This window comes from Ochotona curzoniae, unplaced genomic scaffold (genome assembly GCF_017591425.1).
Source record: "Ochotona curzoniae isolate NIBS_2020 unplaced genomic scaffold, NIBS_Ocur_1.0 contig_2404, whole genome shotgun sequence".
Classification (NCBI taxonomy): domain Eukaryota; kingdom Metazoa; phylum Chordata; class Mammalia; order Lagomorpha; family Ochotonidae; genus Ochotona; species Ochotona curzoniae.
The window spans coordinates 9,029,467-9,046,589 of record NW_024465451.1 but is presented as its reverse complement, the minus strand read 5'-3'; the positions used below and the strand labels follow the sequence as shown (position 1 = coordinate 9,046,589).

The 17,123-nt window shown below is 41.6% G+C and overlaps 1 protein-coding gene across 7 annotated transcripts in view; it reads right to left on the bottom strand.

Annotated features, from left to right (window-relative positions):
* The window catches only part of MACF1 (microtubule actin crosslinking factor 1), a 366,624-nt gene that overhangs the window by 114,762 nt on the left and 234,739 nt on the right, over positions 1-17,123 (bottom strand). For 5 of the 7 annotated variants that reach the window (XM_040974263.1, XM_040974264.1, XM_040974260.1 and 2 more), the window contains 11 exons: positions 16,232-16,381; positions 14,098-14,313; positions 13,860-14,009; positions 12,412-12,645; positions 9,878-10,027; positions 8,843-9,076; positions 7,248-7,472; positions 4,081-4,599; positions 2,984-3,160; positions 2,609-2,732; positions 264-472 (listed from right to left, as the gene is read on the bottom strand). In XM_040974263.1, the coding sequence (XP_040830197.1) occupies positions 264-472; positions 2,609-2,732; positions 2,984-3,160; positions 4,081-4,599; positions 7,248-7,472; positions 8,843-9,076; positions 9,878-10,027; positions 12,412-12,645; positions 13,860-14,009; positions 14,098-14,313; positions 16,232-16,381 (2,388 nt within the window). The remainder of the gene's footprint in view (positions 1-263; positions 473-2,608; positions 2,733-2,983; positions 3,161-4,080; positions 4,600-7,247; positions 7,473-8,842; positions 9,077-9,877; positions 10,028-12,411; positions 12,646-13,859; positions 14,010-14,097; positions 14,314-16,231; positions 16,382-17,123) is intronic. The other 2 variants (XM_040974265.1, XM_040974266.1) reach the window with 1 other exon arrangement.

Sequence of the window (17,123 nt, the reverse complement as noted above, 5' to 3'; positions counted from 1 at the left end):
AGGGGGACTGGAGGACCAAAATACCACACATCTTATCCCCTTAGTTCTGCACCCATCCCACCTAAATGACCTGGCTGTTGTCACTTTTCCTGGAGCTTAATGGTAGTTTGGAAACGGATAGAGGTATCTTTACACAGATTAGTCATCTTTAAATGTTACTAGGAAATTCATGAAAATGAATTTTTCCTACTACTTTGCAAAAATTTAAATATGATACGTGGCAAACACACCCTCTTTGCTAATTCTTGGGACATGGGTCTTACCATATTAGTGGCCAGGGCTTCTTGGATCACTCCTGATGAAAGTGAGGTCACCTGCTCCCCTTCCAGGTTTTGTTCAACTTCCCTAATGGATTGCAACAGGTTCTCTAGACTTTCCTGGACGCTCTGAGACTGGGCAATTGCCTTCTGCAGTAGAGCAGAGCGCTCAGCCAAGCTGGAGGAAAGCCTATGGAATCGGTTGAGTATGGAATCTGGAAAACCAAGGCCATGAGAAGAAAAAGTGAACACTATTTTTGCATGGTTCTGTTAAAAAAATACCATATTTAAATTGCACATATTAGTTATAAGAATAATTTACATCAAGAGAAACAGAAATAGCTCAAAGTGCATTAGTATTGGAGTCAAATTCAATAAACATTTTTTAGCACCTCCTAAGAGCCAGAAATTATGTTAGATCTTGAGGACTAAGGATAATTAAGACAAAGTGTCAACTGCCTAAACATTTAAGGCTATACACAGAGCCAAGGCAGAAGAAGTTATTTTACAACTAACAGTCAAAATAAAACCCTAAATGCTATGCTAATTCTGAAAGCTCTGCCCTAGAAAAGCCCAGAAGGAATAACAATTATTTTTTACCTTTCATTTCCTTTCAAAGGTGAAAGTGGTAATCAGAAATTTACAAGGGAAGCAATGTCTTGAAAACTAAAAATTATATTACTTATAGTATACAATGGTATCTCTTGAAATCAATACACATATACATACACACATGTACATATTCACACAGTTAAGCAATGACTAAATTAAGGCACTTAAAACATTCATTACTTCCCATAATTATTATATTTCTTGTGGTGAGAAGACTCTCATAGTAATTTTCAAGTATAGAATATATATATATTTTTTATTTTTATTATTTTTTTTATTGGAAAGGCAGATATACAGAGAGGAGAGACAGAGAGGAAGATCTTCCATCCGATGATTCACTCCCCAAGTGAGCGCATATGCCGATCTGAAGCCAGGAGCCTCTTCCGGGTCTCCCACGTGGGTGCAGGGTCCCAAAGCTTTGGGCCGTCCTCGACTGCCTTCCCGGGCCACAGGCAGGGAGCTGGAAGGGAAGTGGGGCTGCCGGGATTAGAACCGGCGCCCATATGGGATCCCGGGCATGCAAGGCGAGGACTTAACCACTTGCGCCACCGCGCTGGGCCCTATAGAATATATTGTTAACCACAGTCACGAAGATGTATTACTCTTGGCTACTTCTTTACGGATGAGTAAGATTGGGCCAGGCGGCATGGCCTAGTGGTTAAAGTCCTCGCCTTGCCGGGATCCAGGATGGGTGCCGGTTCTAATCCCGGCGGCTCTACTTCCCATCCAGCTCCCTCCTGTGGCCTAAGAAAGCGGTCGAGGATGGCCCAGTGCTTTGGGATCCTGCATCCAAGTGGGAGGCCTGGAGGAAGTTCCTGGCTCCGAACTGGCACAGCACAAGCCGTTTTGCTGTCACTTGGGGAGTGAATCATAGGAAAGAAGATCTTCCTCTCTATCTCTTCTCCTCTCTCAATATCTGACTTTGTAATAAAATTAAATCTTTAAGGAAAAAAAAAAGAGATGAGTAAGATTGGGCTCAGTGCAATAGCGTAGTGGTTTAGGTCCTCGTCTTGCACGCCTGGGATCTCATATGGGTGCTGGTTCTAACCGTGGCAGCCCCGCTTCCCATCCAGCTCCCTGCTTGTGGCCTGGGAAAGCAGTCGAGGACGGCCCAAAGCTTTGGGACCCTGTACCCATGTGGGAGACCCGGAAGAGGCTCCCGGCTTCGGATCAGTGCAGCACCGGCCGTTGAGCTCACTTGGGGAGTGAATCATTGGATGGAAGATCTTCCTCTCTGTCTCTCCTCCTCTCTATATATCTGAATTTCCAAATATATATATATATATATATAAATAAAAAGATATAAATATATATAACATATAATATTATAAATAAATAAATATATAAAAATATGTGTATATTTATATATAAATAAAAAGATGAGTAAGATTTCCATTATGCATGGTAAACACTCCATAAACGTGAGCAGTTAAGCAATAGAAAAGACTTCAGGAGTAACATAATGTAGAGATGACTGGTTTACTTCAGAATTGGAAGAAGTAGAGTGCAGTTAGCAGGCAGGTGCCTTTGGAGAAGAGGCTGGAGCCAGACCGGGACAGTCCTTCACATGGAGCAAGGATGGATGTCATCAGAGAAGGAGCTCTATGAGTTACTCACATCTGTCCTCAGCCCCTCCCCTACCATCACAGATACTTAGGCAACATAACGTGATACAGTACAATATAAAGGTACACACTCGGAGCGGAGGGAGCAGCCCCACTGCTACTACCACTTCATACCTGTTGTTTCTTGAACATGCTTGTGGTCTGGGGCTGGCTCCCCTTTAATTTCCATGAGGTCACGAGCTATTTTTTGGAGCTTTTCTACAGGTACTTGATGCTCAGCCAGTTCTTCTTGCAACTGCTGCTTTTCCATAAAAAAGGACAAAAGAAAACCATCTGAGAAGATAATCAAAGCTGATTCTAGAAACTCAAATTTACCAAGCAGTTTTACAAATTAACTCTCAATTTATCCACTGCTACAGAGAGTAAGATAAAGTATTTAGGAATCAGATCTTGTCGACGATATCCCAGGCACTGCCTTTAATCCACGCAAGCTTTTGCTGTTCTTTGGGGAACTCCGAACCATACAACACAGCCTGTGCCCAGGCTTACCTTTGTTGTGGCAAGCTGCTGTTGCAGGATTGCAGGGTCAGAGGAAACAGTATCTGAGAGCAGCTTCTCCACGTTGGCCTCACAGGTCTGCATCCAGGCCTGCAGGCTGTCAGCACTGCTGTGGAACTGCTGGGACTGGCCTAGCAGCATGTCCAGGTGAGCGCCCAACCGTGTGCACTGTGCCACAGAAAGACAGGAAGGCAAATCTAAGCAATATCAGGCCAAAGAAAGTTCCCTAAGCACAGCCTAAAGGATGACAGGCACTTTATTAGAGAGAGCTCATTGGGACTTTCGATAAGGGTGCATTAGGGCCCGTGGATGCTAGATTCACAGCAATCGTCTACAAGTGGGGTCATCACTGCTTCACACTATTCATTTCAATCATGTTATAAACCCAGGAATATTTACTGAGTTACATGAAAAGCCACCAATGAAATACACATCTGTGGATGTCATTTAGCCCAGCTGTTAGGCCACTGGTTGGGACACCCACATCTCACATGGGGGTGCTTTGGTTTGAGTCCTGTTGCAGCTTCCTATCAGTATGCACCTTGGAAGGCAGTATGCATTCCCTGTTCCTGGCCTTAGCCCTAAGGTCTACAGTTCTTGCAAATATCTGGAGAGTGAACCAGTAGATGGAAATGCTCTCAAAAATAAATAAATAAATAAAAGTAAATAAAAATAAATCATACCAGGTTGTGACCAAAGATACAGACAAAAAAGTACAAAAAGTGTTGTACTAGCATAACAGATAAGAGGTAGCAGCTGCCTGGATTCTAAGCTTTAAGACCAAGAGGAGTTCTTTGCATGAATTTACCTTAGATGTTCTATACAAAGTTTCCCCTGTGTTGTGTCTCCTGGAACCCATGATACTGGTAGGACACAGAAAGATGGATATTTTTATCTTCAGCACTATTGTAACACACTCCCAACACTGCTATAATCAGTCTTTAGTCTATGGGCCTATAGATTTGGTGATTTTTTTGCAGTTCAAAGAAACCCTCTGTTCTGAAGGTCTGATTCTGTGCTCCAAACCACCAGCAACTGTATTAGGCTGCTGCATCAGTTTCAGCTGAGGCTGCAGAACTGCCCCTTACCTTTGAATGAAGAGCAGTGTATCTTTCTGTTGCATCCTTCAGCTTTTCCTTCACTAAGTTTCTAGCTGCCGATGGTTCTTTGCCTTCTTCCAAGTTATTTTCTGTATCCAAGACTTTCTGTCCGGAGATGGTCACAAATCGCAAGTCTCCTTTGTGAGAAATGACATCCTCTGAGAAGCTCCCCTGCCTCTTCAGCAGCAAGGGAAGGGCCTCGGGGTCACTGCCTCCTTTGTGCATGTTCTCCAGTTCTTTCTCAGAACGTTCCAGCCAGCTTTCAAATTCTTTATGATCCTGCAGAAACTTCTGCAACTCATCCCGGAGTGTCTGCACTCGCTTCAGTTCTGCCTCTGATTGGGCCAAAGAAGCTGCATATTGTTCCTTGAGCTCTTCCAGCTTTTCCTGCAGTGCCTGCCGTTCATTGGGTTCAAGATTATGGCCATGCTGGTCCAGGAAGGCCTGAGCTGACTGGGTGGCCAGAATGAAATTTTGCTGCTGGGACAGCAATTCTTGGTGACAGGCCTGGCAAATAATTCCCCCCAAAACAAGGACAATTAGGAGGGAAACTAAATAATTTGGTTATGTCTCCAACTAGAGGTACAAAAAATAATCTGTTTCTATTACAACAGGCCATTGTAGGTAGACAAGATATTGCCCATTTAAGCGTAAGACAAAGGAACACCACAAATACATCCGAATTCAGATCATATGGATAATTAAGGGTCAGAACCATGACAAGAACCTGATTCTCGTTACTAAATGAACCCAAGCTGAAGAGGATGTATAGAGGGCCAACTAACAGAAATCAACATTAGTGGAAGAGAAGAATAGCAAGATGAGTCATGCATATGACAACATAAAAACTGCAAATAATGAGCTGTGAGTAAGTCATGGATATGTTCATGAAGACTTATCCCTATTAGGACAGAGCTTGCAAAATTAATTAACTAGAAAGCAAACTGCACATAAGAATTTAATAGATAATATTTACTTTTTTGGTACATTATATCTCAATGCTTATATGTAAATCCTTTTCTCTACTCCAGTGGAATACACATTCTTTGGAGAGAACTGTGGGATTTTCTTTTGTTTTGAAACATAAGTCTAGGGTTAGAGGATGCAGATAGGTCATTGTTTCTGACCATCTATTCTCTTTATTGTAAGTACCTGAACTTACAGCCTACTTTTCTTCAGAATATAGTATTGGGGCTCAGTATGGCAGCCTAGTGGCTAAAGTCCTTGCCTTGCACATGCTGGGATTCCACAGGGGTGCCAGTTCTAATCCCAACAATCCCGCTTCTCATCCAGCTCCCTGTTTGTGGCCTGGGAAAGCAGTTGAGGACAGCCCAGACCCTTGGGACCCTGCACCCTCATGAGAGACCCGGAAGAGGCTCCTGCCTTCAGATCAGCTCGGCTCTGGCCATTGTGGCTGCTTGGGAAGTGAATCATTGGACAGAAGATCTCCTCTCTGTCTCTTCTTCCTCTCTGTATATCTGATTTTCCAATAAAAATAAATACATCTTTTTAAAAAAAGAATATAGTTCGGTTTCAGCCTGTGTCAACCACAACCAAATCCAGCGTACAAGAAGGACTACTGTTTTGTCTATTTAGCACCTGGGTTCCCAGGTCTTATCCTTGTGCCCGTCCACTTAGCAGGGGAAGGCAGCTTCTGCTTTGGGATGGAGCTGCTGCTTGACTAGGCTGTTGGGCCAGCAAGCGATGCCAAGTGGTGCCAGGAGGTAACTGATGACAAGAGACTCTTCCCTCTCTGCTGTTCTAAGACTGCCAGGGATTTGGGGGGACATACTACAATAGATCTTCCAAGTGTAGAGGCAGTACGCAAGAGGCAGAAATCCTATTAATACAAATACAGTAATAGTAAACACAGGCTTTCTAAAGTACTTCAGCTAATCTGAATTTTTTTCGCTACAAAGGGTATACTAACTAAAATATTTATAATTTATCTATCCTATTGGTTCGCTGGTTTATTTCCAATTTTTACCATGTGGCAGATACTCAGTATTAGCAGAGTGAATGAACAAATGAGTAGAAATAAATGATGAATGAGAAACAAAATCGTTCCTACTCTCAAATTTAATACATAGAAAGAAACACTGTATGAGAAACACCATACATTAGGAGAATTATAAGAGGAATCTATGCAAGAAATACAAATGCCTAACCTGGGGAGTGAGGCAGAAGGAAGTGAAACATAAGCTGGATCTGAAGGATGAATGCAAATGAAGGAGGAGTTGGGCCTCTCTCCACTGGAGAGTTAGGCGAGGTTCCAATAGCACACAAAGCCCAGAGGTGAGTGAGAGCACAGCACAATGAACAGGCTAAAAGGGATCAAAAGGGCTGAAATGTGAAGGGAAGAATGACTAAAGGATAAAGAAAGCTGATAGGGTCAAAGGCTGGCAGCAGATATAAGAGGGAATGAGGTATAGACCACAAATTACTACATTTTTGACTCAGTTCTGAAGATGATAGGGAACCATTGAAAGGGCTATGCAGGGATAAAACATTTAAGAAAGATTAGTTTAAAAAAGAAAAAAAAGAAAGATTAGTTAGTAGTACAGGAAATGAATTGGATTGTAAAAACCAAGAGGCAAGGATTTTGGTAGAAAGGGTTACAATAATACAAGTGAAAACTGGTGGCAGTCTAAGTTATAATAATGTTTTAATGGAGATAAAGAAATGTGGATGACTCTGAATGAGATACCAGATTACAGGATTTAATGAATGATTCAACATGGGAGAACGAGGGAAAAAACTCAATCTAGGACAAAATCTGTTCAATCAATTAAGTGGGAATACAGTAAGAATAATCTGATTGGATATGGGTATTACAGGAAACAAAATCAGGTTGAGTTACTTGTGGTTACCAGTTGCAATGAGCACATATATTCATATTCTGGTTTGTAGCTCAGGTATTAAGGTATTAAGGCTGGAAAGCAATATGTGCACGGAATCAACTGGTATAATTGGCAAAGGATGATCAGGCTGGGTAGTGCTATGGAAAGCACGCGAGATAGTGTTTCGTGGGAAATAAGCTATAAATAAGATATCAACTGAGAAGTGTTCACTGGACTAAGGCCCCAGAAGGTTGGAGGAATTGGCCAAAGCAGAAGAGATTTTTCAGAATAGTGAGGTCAAGCTGGCATTCTCACCTTCATCTTTTCACATTGTTTGTCTAGGTTCTCTGGGGCAAAGTTTTCTCCCATGTGACCGTCAGTGGTATCTGGGGCTCTTTTCTCCAGACCAGCACCCGAGAGCTGCTCCATTCTTGGAGGATTGGTCTGCGGTTGTCCACATGATGATCCCACTGAAGTCACCCAGTCCAAGAGAGCATCAATCTTGCTCCTGTTCTCTGCCAGGTCTTTCGCTGCTTTACTCTGAAAGTGAAGGGGATAGTCTAATGAGAAGATCACAGATACTCCCCTAGGTAATAGGAGGCTATACCAAAAGGAGGGAGGATTTTACACTAAAGAAAAAAAGATAAGCTCTAAGGTTATAAACAGTTTTTTGCATATAGAAAAAATGTCAGTATTCTAAAATATATTGAAAATAATTATTTAAAAATAATCTCCAGATTCTGTCTCTAACAATAAAGAAAGGACTGAAGAAGACTTTAAGAGAGCATTTAGTGCTGTTATTCCAATAAGGCTTAAAAAATTCTTTCTCATGAGAGGCAAGTTTATGGACTATGTGTTCTATTTGAGTGATACATAATGCGAGAAATATGAAATATCTCTCTCTGTCCCTCCCTTGCTGTTACTCTTTCAAATAAATGTACACATAAACACATAAACACATACACTTTTAAAAGAATTCAGTAACTTTTAGTAACTTATCTATCTTTTTTGTGTTCTCTACCTAACTCACTGATGTCAGGGCCTAAGGCTGAATGAAGGACTAGAATTCAATTTGCCAGTGCTCAGTGGGGTACAGAAAACCATTTGAGATGGTTTCTTCTTTGGTTTATCCCACTGCCATCATTCTCAACAAAACTACAGAGGCATCTTGTGGATAGCTCGTGGTCCACTAGGAATCCACAGGCATTTCCCCCTTATACTCTTATATCATCAGACTACATTCATGTTAGAAACACACCATTCACTTTTTCTTCCCTGGATAAAATCCTTCCTAAGTTCTTTCTGACCTTTATAAATTAGAATACCGAATACACAGACAGCATGCAGGTAGTGTGCACTTACTACCCTCCTGATTTAAAATTCTCTTGGATGTTTCTTATAAAAACAAACATAAACACTGGGGCTGGTGCAGCAGTGCAGCATACTAATCTTCCCCTTGGGGCACTGGCATCCCATATGGATGCCTGAACAGTTCAAGTTCCAGTTGCTCCACTTCCAATCTAGCTCCTAGCTTATGGAGATGGGAGCTTATGTAAGGCAGGAGAATGGTCCAAAGCCTTGGGCTCCTGCACCCATGTGGAAGACCCAAAGAAGCTTCTGGCTCCTGGCTTCAGACTGGCTCAGCACTGGCCATTTTAACCATATGGTGAGTAAGCCAGCACATGGAAGATCTCTTTTTCTCTGTCTCTCTTTCTGTCTCTCTCTCTCTCTGTAACTTTTACTTTCAAGGAAAATTAAACAAATCTTTAAAAACAAACAAACAAACTCCAGTTCCTGAAGAAAGTCTTTTTGGTGGCTCTATGTTCTCAACAAGGCATCTTCCCTTCATTATGTTTTATTTGTACAAGTACCAGGATCGTCTATGGGAAGATACCAAGCTGTCTGGTTACCTTTTCAGTCTCTTGTTGTAAGGCTGAGGACACTGCTTCCTCCAGCTCCTTCTGGGCCACTCGTGTCTGTGCCTGGAGAGCCTCATATTGCTCCTTCGCCCGATCAAGTTTTTCCCGAAGAGCTGTCAATTCCTGGGGGCTCAGTTTGGTGTGGTTCTCTTCCAGAAACCCTTCGATGTCTTTGACAACAGTGGCAAATGAGGTAGCATGATTCTGAATGTCGTCCTGTAAATCCTGAATGCACAAAAGGGGGGTGGCAGAGCCTTTAACTGTAGTATTCCTAGGTTCTTCAACAGTCAACAGTACAAAGACAGGATGGCTTAAAGCACAGTTTGTTTAAAGTTAAAGCCCAAACCAATGCAAAGGAATTTTAAAATACTTAATTTTCAGGCAATACTTAGTGTAGGCAAAAAAGATTGCCCACAATAAGTACAACAGAGATTCTCATTTTACCATAAATTATCCTCAAAGAGCGCATTGTTTCTACCAAGAAAAGTTGACAACCTGACTAGCAGAACTGAGGCCTGTTCCTTCTCTATATTCTCTTGGTAGTAACTCATTCTCCTTATTACAGGCTATAAAACACAAGATGACTGGGGGTTCAGCTCATCTTTCCAACTTCAACTTTCACTAATTTTCCATTTGTTCTCTGTAACGCATTTAAATGAGCTTTCGTTCAGTTCTTGCAAATGCTGTGCTCAATCCATCCCCTCTCATCCCTTCATGCACCAACACCTACATCCCTTTCATTGCTCATTCTGAAGGATACTACTCCAACAAAGTAGACTAGAGCAGTCTCCCTGGAAAATGTTCTCATGTAACTTTTCCTTTGTGGATATAACAGTTAATAATCATTACATTTCACTTTTATGATAACCTGTGTAATATGTTTCACCCAACTAACTGTGAGCTTCTTGAGGGTGAGGAATAATGTCTATTTACCACTGTTGTTGGCATGAAGAAATGCACCTGGCACATACTCAGTCTTCATAGTTGTTGAAGGATATTAAAAAAAATAACGCAACCCACACTGACCTTCAAATCACTTTTGTTCTTCTGCAAGGCAGAGAGGTCCTGTTGGGTGCCTCTGCCCTGCTGGCCCACTAGTGCTTTTTCTGCCTGTCCAATCCACCTACAAAGATCCTCCAGTTTCTCGTGACAAGTGTTCTGTTGTTTCTGCAGGGTCTAATTAAAATGCAAAGGGGATTAAGAGATGATTAATCTCACCTTCAAATACAAAATAGCTTCCTGCAATATAAAATAGGAAGGTTATAGCTCAAGGACGGAAGATGAGAATAGCAAAAGGCATTGAATTCATATTCACAAAGCTCCCCTTATTTGGGCAGTCCATTGACCAAGATTCATGCCTGGCATAATTCTCTGAGTACAGTTTTTAGTTTGCTGTTATTAACTTTGAAAATGGAGAACAAAGAGCCAAGATGCTTGATAAAGGTGATGGTAGTATATTAGTGTCCTAGTTCCTCTAGTAAAACCAGAGAACTTACAATCAAGTCAAAGTAGAGCTGGAGTGGAAGAAAAAAAAAGACTTGGATAATTCATGAAGCTAACTATACTTGTGAATGATTGAGCTGACTGTATAAATCAAATGCCTCCCAATTGCAGAGACTTACTAAACAGAATGATTACATTCCAGCTATGAGGGCACTTGATTTTTTTTTTTTTCCAGAAGGAAACCACCATGAATGGCAATTGGCTTAGTCCTTTATATCTTTACAATGACCCAAAAGGGACAAGCAAGGCCCAAGAGGAGTGAGGGAATATGTTTCTCTGCCTGATCCTTTCTCTAGATCTCATCGCAGTTGCATGACCCTGAAATACTTGACTGAGCAATTGAGCATGATGTGTTCTCCTGATCATCCTTCTAAAACCATTTTCCACCAGTTTCTACCTTCTGACAGTGTTCTAGACACCTGCACTTACAAACAGGTGCCCAAATTGGCCCTCTCTCCCCTCTTTAGGACAAATAGAAGGGCTCTGGAAGAGAACTCCTAAGAGCTCTTCAGCTGTAAACAGGATCTTCATGGGTTAGGATGGGTGCAGACTGAATCTGAAAAAAGCAAAGCAAACAAGTTAACACAGAGACACACACATGCATTCAGGGCAAATATAGAGAGAAGCAGAGCATTTCTGACAATAACAAGGTTAATAAACATTGTGAAATTAATTATGTGCTCAGAGAAAATGCTCACATGCAGCTCTATCACTTGCCACAGCTCGGGGCATACCTGGATTTGGGCTGGGTTTGGAGGTGGCTTAGTGTTAAGCTACTTCATTAATTATGACACCATACTATATAAATACTTATGGTAGAGCATGGCAAATGTTCAGACTTGGAAGATAACCTGAAATGCTTCATTATTATTTTATTTCAATTTCAATATACTTGAAAGAATTAAGCACTAGTGAGGAACACTATACTAACTGGATTGAGGAAGGACTCAAAAGCTCAATTATATCTTGTAAAATATTTAATAAAGGAGTATTATTCTAATAACATATTACTATATGCCAAATTATCATTCAAACACAAGAAATGGCATAGACATCATTCTAGGTATTCTAAGATAATGTTAATATTAATAAAAATTAGATTGAGTTTTATAAGAAAGAATTGTAAGGGAAGCTGGTGCAATGGTTAGATTGTTTTTTAATGTATTACCCCTGCTTCTACACACTATTTGCCAAGATTTTATACTATTGTATAACGAAAGGTGCCAATAAGTAATACTGATAATTTAAGAGGTACTAGAAAATTACTATGATTCTGAAAAAAAAAATTTGTCAGCTGTTTGAATACTGTCAAAACTCTTTTGAAAGCCCCAGGATAGAAACTGATTATAGAACCATTCCTTAAGACATCAGAAGTTAGATACTCTTAATAGTGCTCAACTGAATCCTGAGGGCAGAGGGCATTTGGCACAGCAGCTGACGCCACTTAGGGTGTCACTTTCCCATATCAGAATGCCTGGGTGCAAACCCCGCCCCTCTTTCCAGTTTCCTGATCATGGAAGACAGCAAGTGATGGCTTGAGTAGTATGGCGCCTGCCACCCTTGGGGATTGGGTTCTCAGTTCTTGGGTTCAGTCTGTCCTAGCTCAGCTGTTGCAGGCATTTGGGGCGTGAGCCAGAGGGTGAGAAATCTCTATCTCTCTGACTTTCAAATAGATAAAATCAAGGAGAGAGAGAGAGGGAGGGAAAAAAAAGAATATTGAAGGAAAAAGTAAAAGGAAGAAAGAGCTAAGTATATGATTTTAATTTGAAAGTCAGAGACAATGCAGGTAGCCTCACTAGAAAGAAAACATTTGCACATGCAATCACATTTGAACATACATGTTCTCTCACACACACACGGAGAACCAGAAACATGGCAAGAAAAACAGCCAAACAGCTGCCTCCTGATCTAGAACCAAACTGGTCCAAATGACATGAACTTTCAAAACTGGTAAGCCCAGGCTCCCGGAATCATGAAATATGGAATCTGGCCAGAAAATCCAAAGGCAGAGGATATCCCAAAAGATAAACTGAGCCCAGCTGTTGGTTCAGTCTGACCTTAACCTGGGCTTCCTGCTCCAGTTGCTGAAGACAGCCCTGCAAGGCCTCCGTCTGAGCTGTAGTCCGTCGCGCCAGGTCCTGGAAGGACCTCTGCAGTTCACTGAGAAGCCGCAGCATCTGTCGGTTCTGCTGAGGGGACAAGTCCCGGGCATGCTCCGAGATAAAAAGCTGAGTGTCAAAAGCAAGAGCATCCAGCTGCGATTTCCTTTCAGCTGTGAGTTGCTTTAAATCCTAAGACAAGTAGGGAAATGAAAAAGAGATGAAATTTCTCTTTCTACATGCATGAAAAAGTTGTTGGCTCTAATCAAACAACTAACTGAATCAGAGAGGCCAATTCCCTCATTTTAAGAACTGGACTGACAGAACTAAACTGGCATTGGGCGTCTGACTTGGTTTCTTGAAATGCCTCTTAAATTATATTTCTTTTACTGGACCAGGATTTCCAAATATAGTAAACTTTAAATTATTTATTTATTTATTTACTTATTTATTGTCTGTTCACATCTGCTACCTTGCCTTAAATTATTTATGTTAACACAATTATACTATATATGGCCAATCCAAAAATTATCTGTGATTTAAAAGAGTTTTTTAGAAAGTCTAAATTTCTGGTCTGAGATTTTTATTTGTGTGATTTTACTTTCCTTAGTTTAGGTATCCACTTATATTTGTCTACCAGTGAGTTGCTGAGTAAAGGAGAAGACACCTCTGGTTCTGTTCTTTCCAAAGTGCATAAGAAGAGAGTAGATCTGAGATGGTTGGCAGAGCGTTGTGCTTAATATCTGATGTGATTTTAAGTATAACAACAAATAAGAATAACGTTGAGTAGAAAAAAACCTCTCATACGCACAGTCTAACAAACAGAATCATTAACTTGGAGCATAACAAGAAGAAAAGTATCTCTTGGTTTGGAGGTTCAGCAAACTATGGCTCCCTGGCCAAATCTGGCCTGCAACTTGCTTTTGTGAGTCATTTCATTGTAAACACATCACAAACAAAAGTTTATGTACTGTCTATGCTTTAATGCTTCAAAGAGAGAGTGAAGTGATTTCAGCAGAAATGGGTTATTTGAATATGGTCCTGAAAACCCCAAACCTTTACAATCTGGTCTTTTCCAAAAAGATTTGTCAACTCACGTGCTAATTTCTGACCAAAAATTTTCCCAAAATGTTTAAGAGCTATGAGTAGAATCAGATCTGGGGCAAAAGAAAAACTATGGATGTTTAGACTCTGTCCATAATAGAATGCTAGAAAGAAGAAATGGTAACAGCCATGGTCACTCCAAGGGTTTGATAACTCAAGAAACTAAACATAGCTGACTTCATTTCTGAAGTGGAAAGTCATGCAGTCCAAGATTGGTTAAGTACAGATACTGGCCTGCTGGGCGGAAAATAAAACAAGCGCAAATCAAAAAACAAAGCACACTCAAGAACGGATGAACTTGCCTCCCACTGTTGGAGACTGTGCTTCAGGCTACCGACGTCTGTCTTACTGCTGCAGCTCTTGCTGCTCAGAGTTGCACTAGTGTCGCCAACCCAGGCTCTCAGGTCCTTAAGCTTGTCTTCTAGCTCCATGTGCTGATTTAACACTGTAGTCTAAGAAAAACACAGCAAGTCAGATTATGAAAATCTCCCAACCAGTCAGGACTTTTGTGAACCTTTAGTAATAAAAATCACATAGAACCTGCTCGGCTTCCACGGCACTTTGGAGGTGGAGTAGTCTGGAACTCCAAGTGTCACTCACGGAGCTGAGAGACTTTTGGAGATTCTTGGCATCTTTCTCTAGAGCCTTCAAGAGCTGAGCAGGGACTTCCTGAGGCTGACCGGTGATGATCTGATTCACACATTCCAATTCCTGATTTACAAGGGTGGACAGATCCTTCAGCTCCGTGTCTAGTACCTGAGGGGAACACAGTGGATTTACCTCCAAAAGGAAGACGAGAAATCGTGCTGTCTGGGTATCAGCAGCAAAGACATGTTTTCTCACTTGATGCGTACATGGGCACATACATTCATTATTTACTTGGTTCTTACAATCAATATCTCATAAATTGGCAGGGTATCCATTGCTACTTTGGATTTAAAGAAGAGATGTAGCAGTACTTAACAATTGGAGGTCACCTAGCTGGTAAGCAGAGTTGGGTCCAGGATCCAGGTTTGCTGACCCAGTGCAGTGCTCCCTCTACTACCACCTGCTACCTCTCCAAGAGGGTCATGATGCCTTTCCCCAGGGAGCTGTTCTGAATTAATGCACTGCAAGGTAAGTCAATGAAAAGGATAGTTTTTCCACTCAAAATCCCAAGGGGACAGGAATAAACACCTTAAAAATATTCCAAACTGGTCTTGTCTATAACACTCTGATTCTCAACACAGAAACCAGAAATGAACTGTGGAATACTTCCCATTTAGCCAGTTCCCCGTCCCCCACATGTTCTGGTTGCTGAGAGGACTGGCAAACCTCTATAATCCGTCCTCATTGGATTCCAGTGCTGTCAACACTTTTTTTTTTAATGAGAAAAATTCATTTATTTGAGAAGCAAAGAGATAGAAAAAGAGGCAGAAACATCCTCCCAAATGCCTCAATGGCTGAGGTGGGGCTGGGCTGAAGCAGGAACCTGGGAATACAAAGTTGTGTGAGAGACAGGGCCCCAACCACCTGAGGCACACTACTGCTCCCCAGGTATTGCATCAGTAGGAAGCTGGACTCAGAAGCCACAGCTGGTCACCAAAGCAAGGCATTCTGTTGTCGGACCGAGGTGTCTTAACCAGTGTCTCAACCTCTAATCTAAACAACAGCCTCCCACTCTACTCATCTGACAATTTTTTTTCAAAGATTTATCTATTTCCTTATTTGAAAGGTGGAGTGACAGAAGGGTAGACATATCTGTCATTTGTTGGTTCATCCTCCAACCGGCCATAACAGTCGGGGCAGGGCCAGATCAAAGCCAAGAGCCTGGAACTATATTCAATCTCTTAAATGGGTGACAGAAGTCCAAGCACTTAAGCCATTATTTCCTGCCTTCCAGGTGCATTTAGCAGGAAATTAGTTTGGAAACGGAGGAGCTGGGAATTGAACCTGGGCTCCAATATGGGATGCAGGCTTCCCAAGCAGTAGCTTAATCTGCTATGTTAAAATTCCTTCCTGCTTTTTTTTTTTTTAAGTTTTGCCTTTTTACTTTATTCAAAAGGCAAAATGACAGAGAAAGGAAGAGATAGAGATCTTCATCTATTGGCTCATTCCCCAAATGGCGGGGCAAGGATGAAGCCAGAATCCAGGAATGTCATGCACACAGGCAGAAGGGACCCAATGCCTGGGCCATCACTGGCTGTCTCTATTAGCTCACTTCCCAAGAGGCCATACATCAGCCAGGGCTGGGCCAGGGGGAAGCTGGGAGGCTAGAACTCTAACCAGCTCTCCCATGAGCAGCAGGGACCTACTTTCCTTGGTGCATTAGTAGGGAGCTGAATCAGAAGTGGATCAAACAAATGTTTCCTGCCCTTAACATTTCTTGCTTGAATTAACTGCCAATGGTTTCCTAACGAATCCCTGTCTTTGAGCAATGGTCAAATGTCATCAACCCCAGATCACATGGAGAAGAAATGATGGTAATTAGATTCACAGTCAATCTGTCCACAATCTGTTCAAGTCTATCCCTTACAAATCTCGTCCAGTCTTTCCAATCCTAGTCCATGTTACAATCTGACAAGGAGCTGAGACTGTTTATCCCAATGTATAACTGAGTGCCAAGTAGGTCCTTTTACAATGGAGGCGATGATCCTAAAACAAGAGGGCCTGCTCAAAGTCTCTGGGAACCTACCTTGGCTTGACATAGTAGATCTTGCAGTTCTGCCAGGCCTAGCTCCAAAGGCTGAATCTGTCTGGTCCTCATCTCAATGTCCCGCAGCAGAGAGAGATAGGATACCAGCTTCTCGTCATGCTCTAAACAGAGGCGCCGGTTAAATACATTCTGTGGAGCCAAAAAGGAAATTCACTCAGTTTTGATACTTTCCTTTAAAACTAGCTTTCAAAAATATGCAGGGTTTCTAAAGAGAGACATGAGAAATAAAGCCAGTTTCACTAAATTCAGGTACAATAAGAACAGGTTATTTCTCTTTTTTCAAATCTTTAGGCAAAGTGATTTTCTTCCTTTTCCCATAGCATGTGCCCATAATTATCAATATATAAGTATCATTTTTAGCAAAATGCTTAAAGGCTATTAGAATTTCAGTAGTATCATCCCAGTATTTCAAACCAGCTCGAACATTAGTATTTTTACTCCCCAAATGGTCACACTGGCTGGGGCTGAGCCAGGCAAAACTCAGGCCAGAGCCAGGAGTCCAGAGCTTCTTCTGGGTCTCCCACGTGGGCGCAGGGGTCTGAGGATTTGGGTCATTTTCCCTTGCTTTCCCAGGTACATTAGCAAGGAAATGGATTTGAACTGAAGTAACTAGGTCTTGAACTGGTATTCACATAGGTTGCCAGCATTGCAGGCAATGGGTTAACCTGCCAAGCAACAATGCTGGCCCCCAGTGTTAGTTTCGAATTTAAAACTTTCACACATTTCAGATATTGAGAGGCAATGGTTAATTTTCTGACAACAGTATTACAATGGTAAATCTTATCTTAGAGAAGTGTCTGGTGCCCTACAACGTAGATATACAGATTGTTGTATGTGTATAGACCCTAGAACTGCAGCATTAAACCTAGCT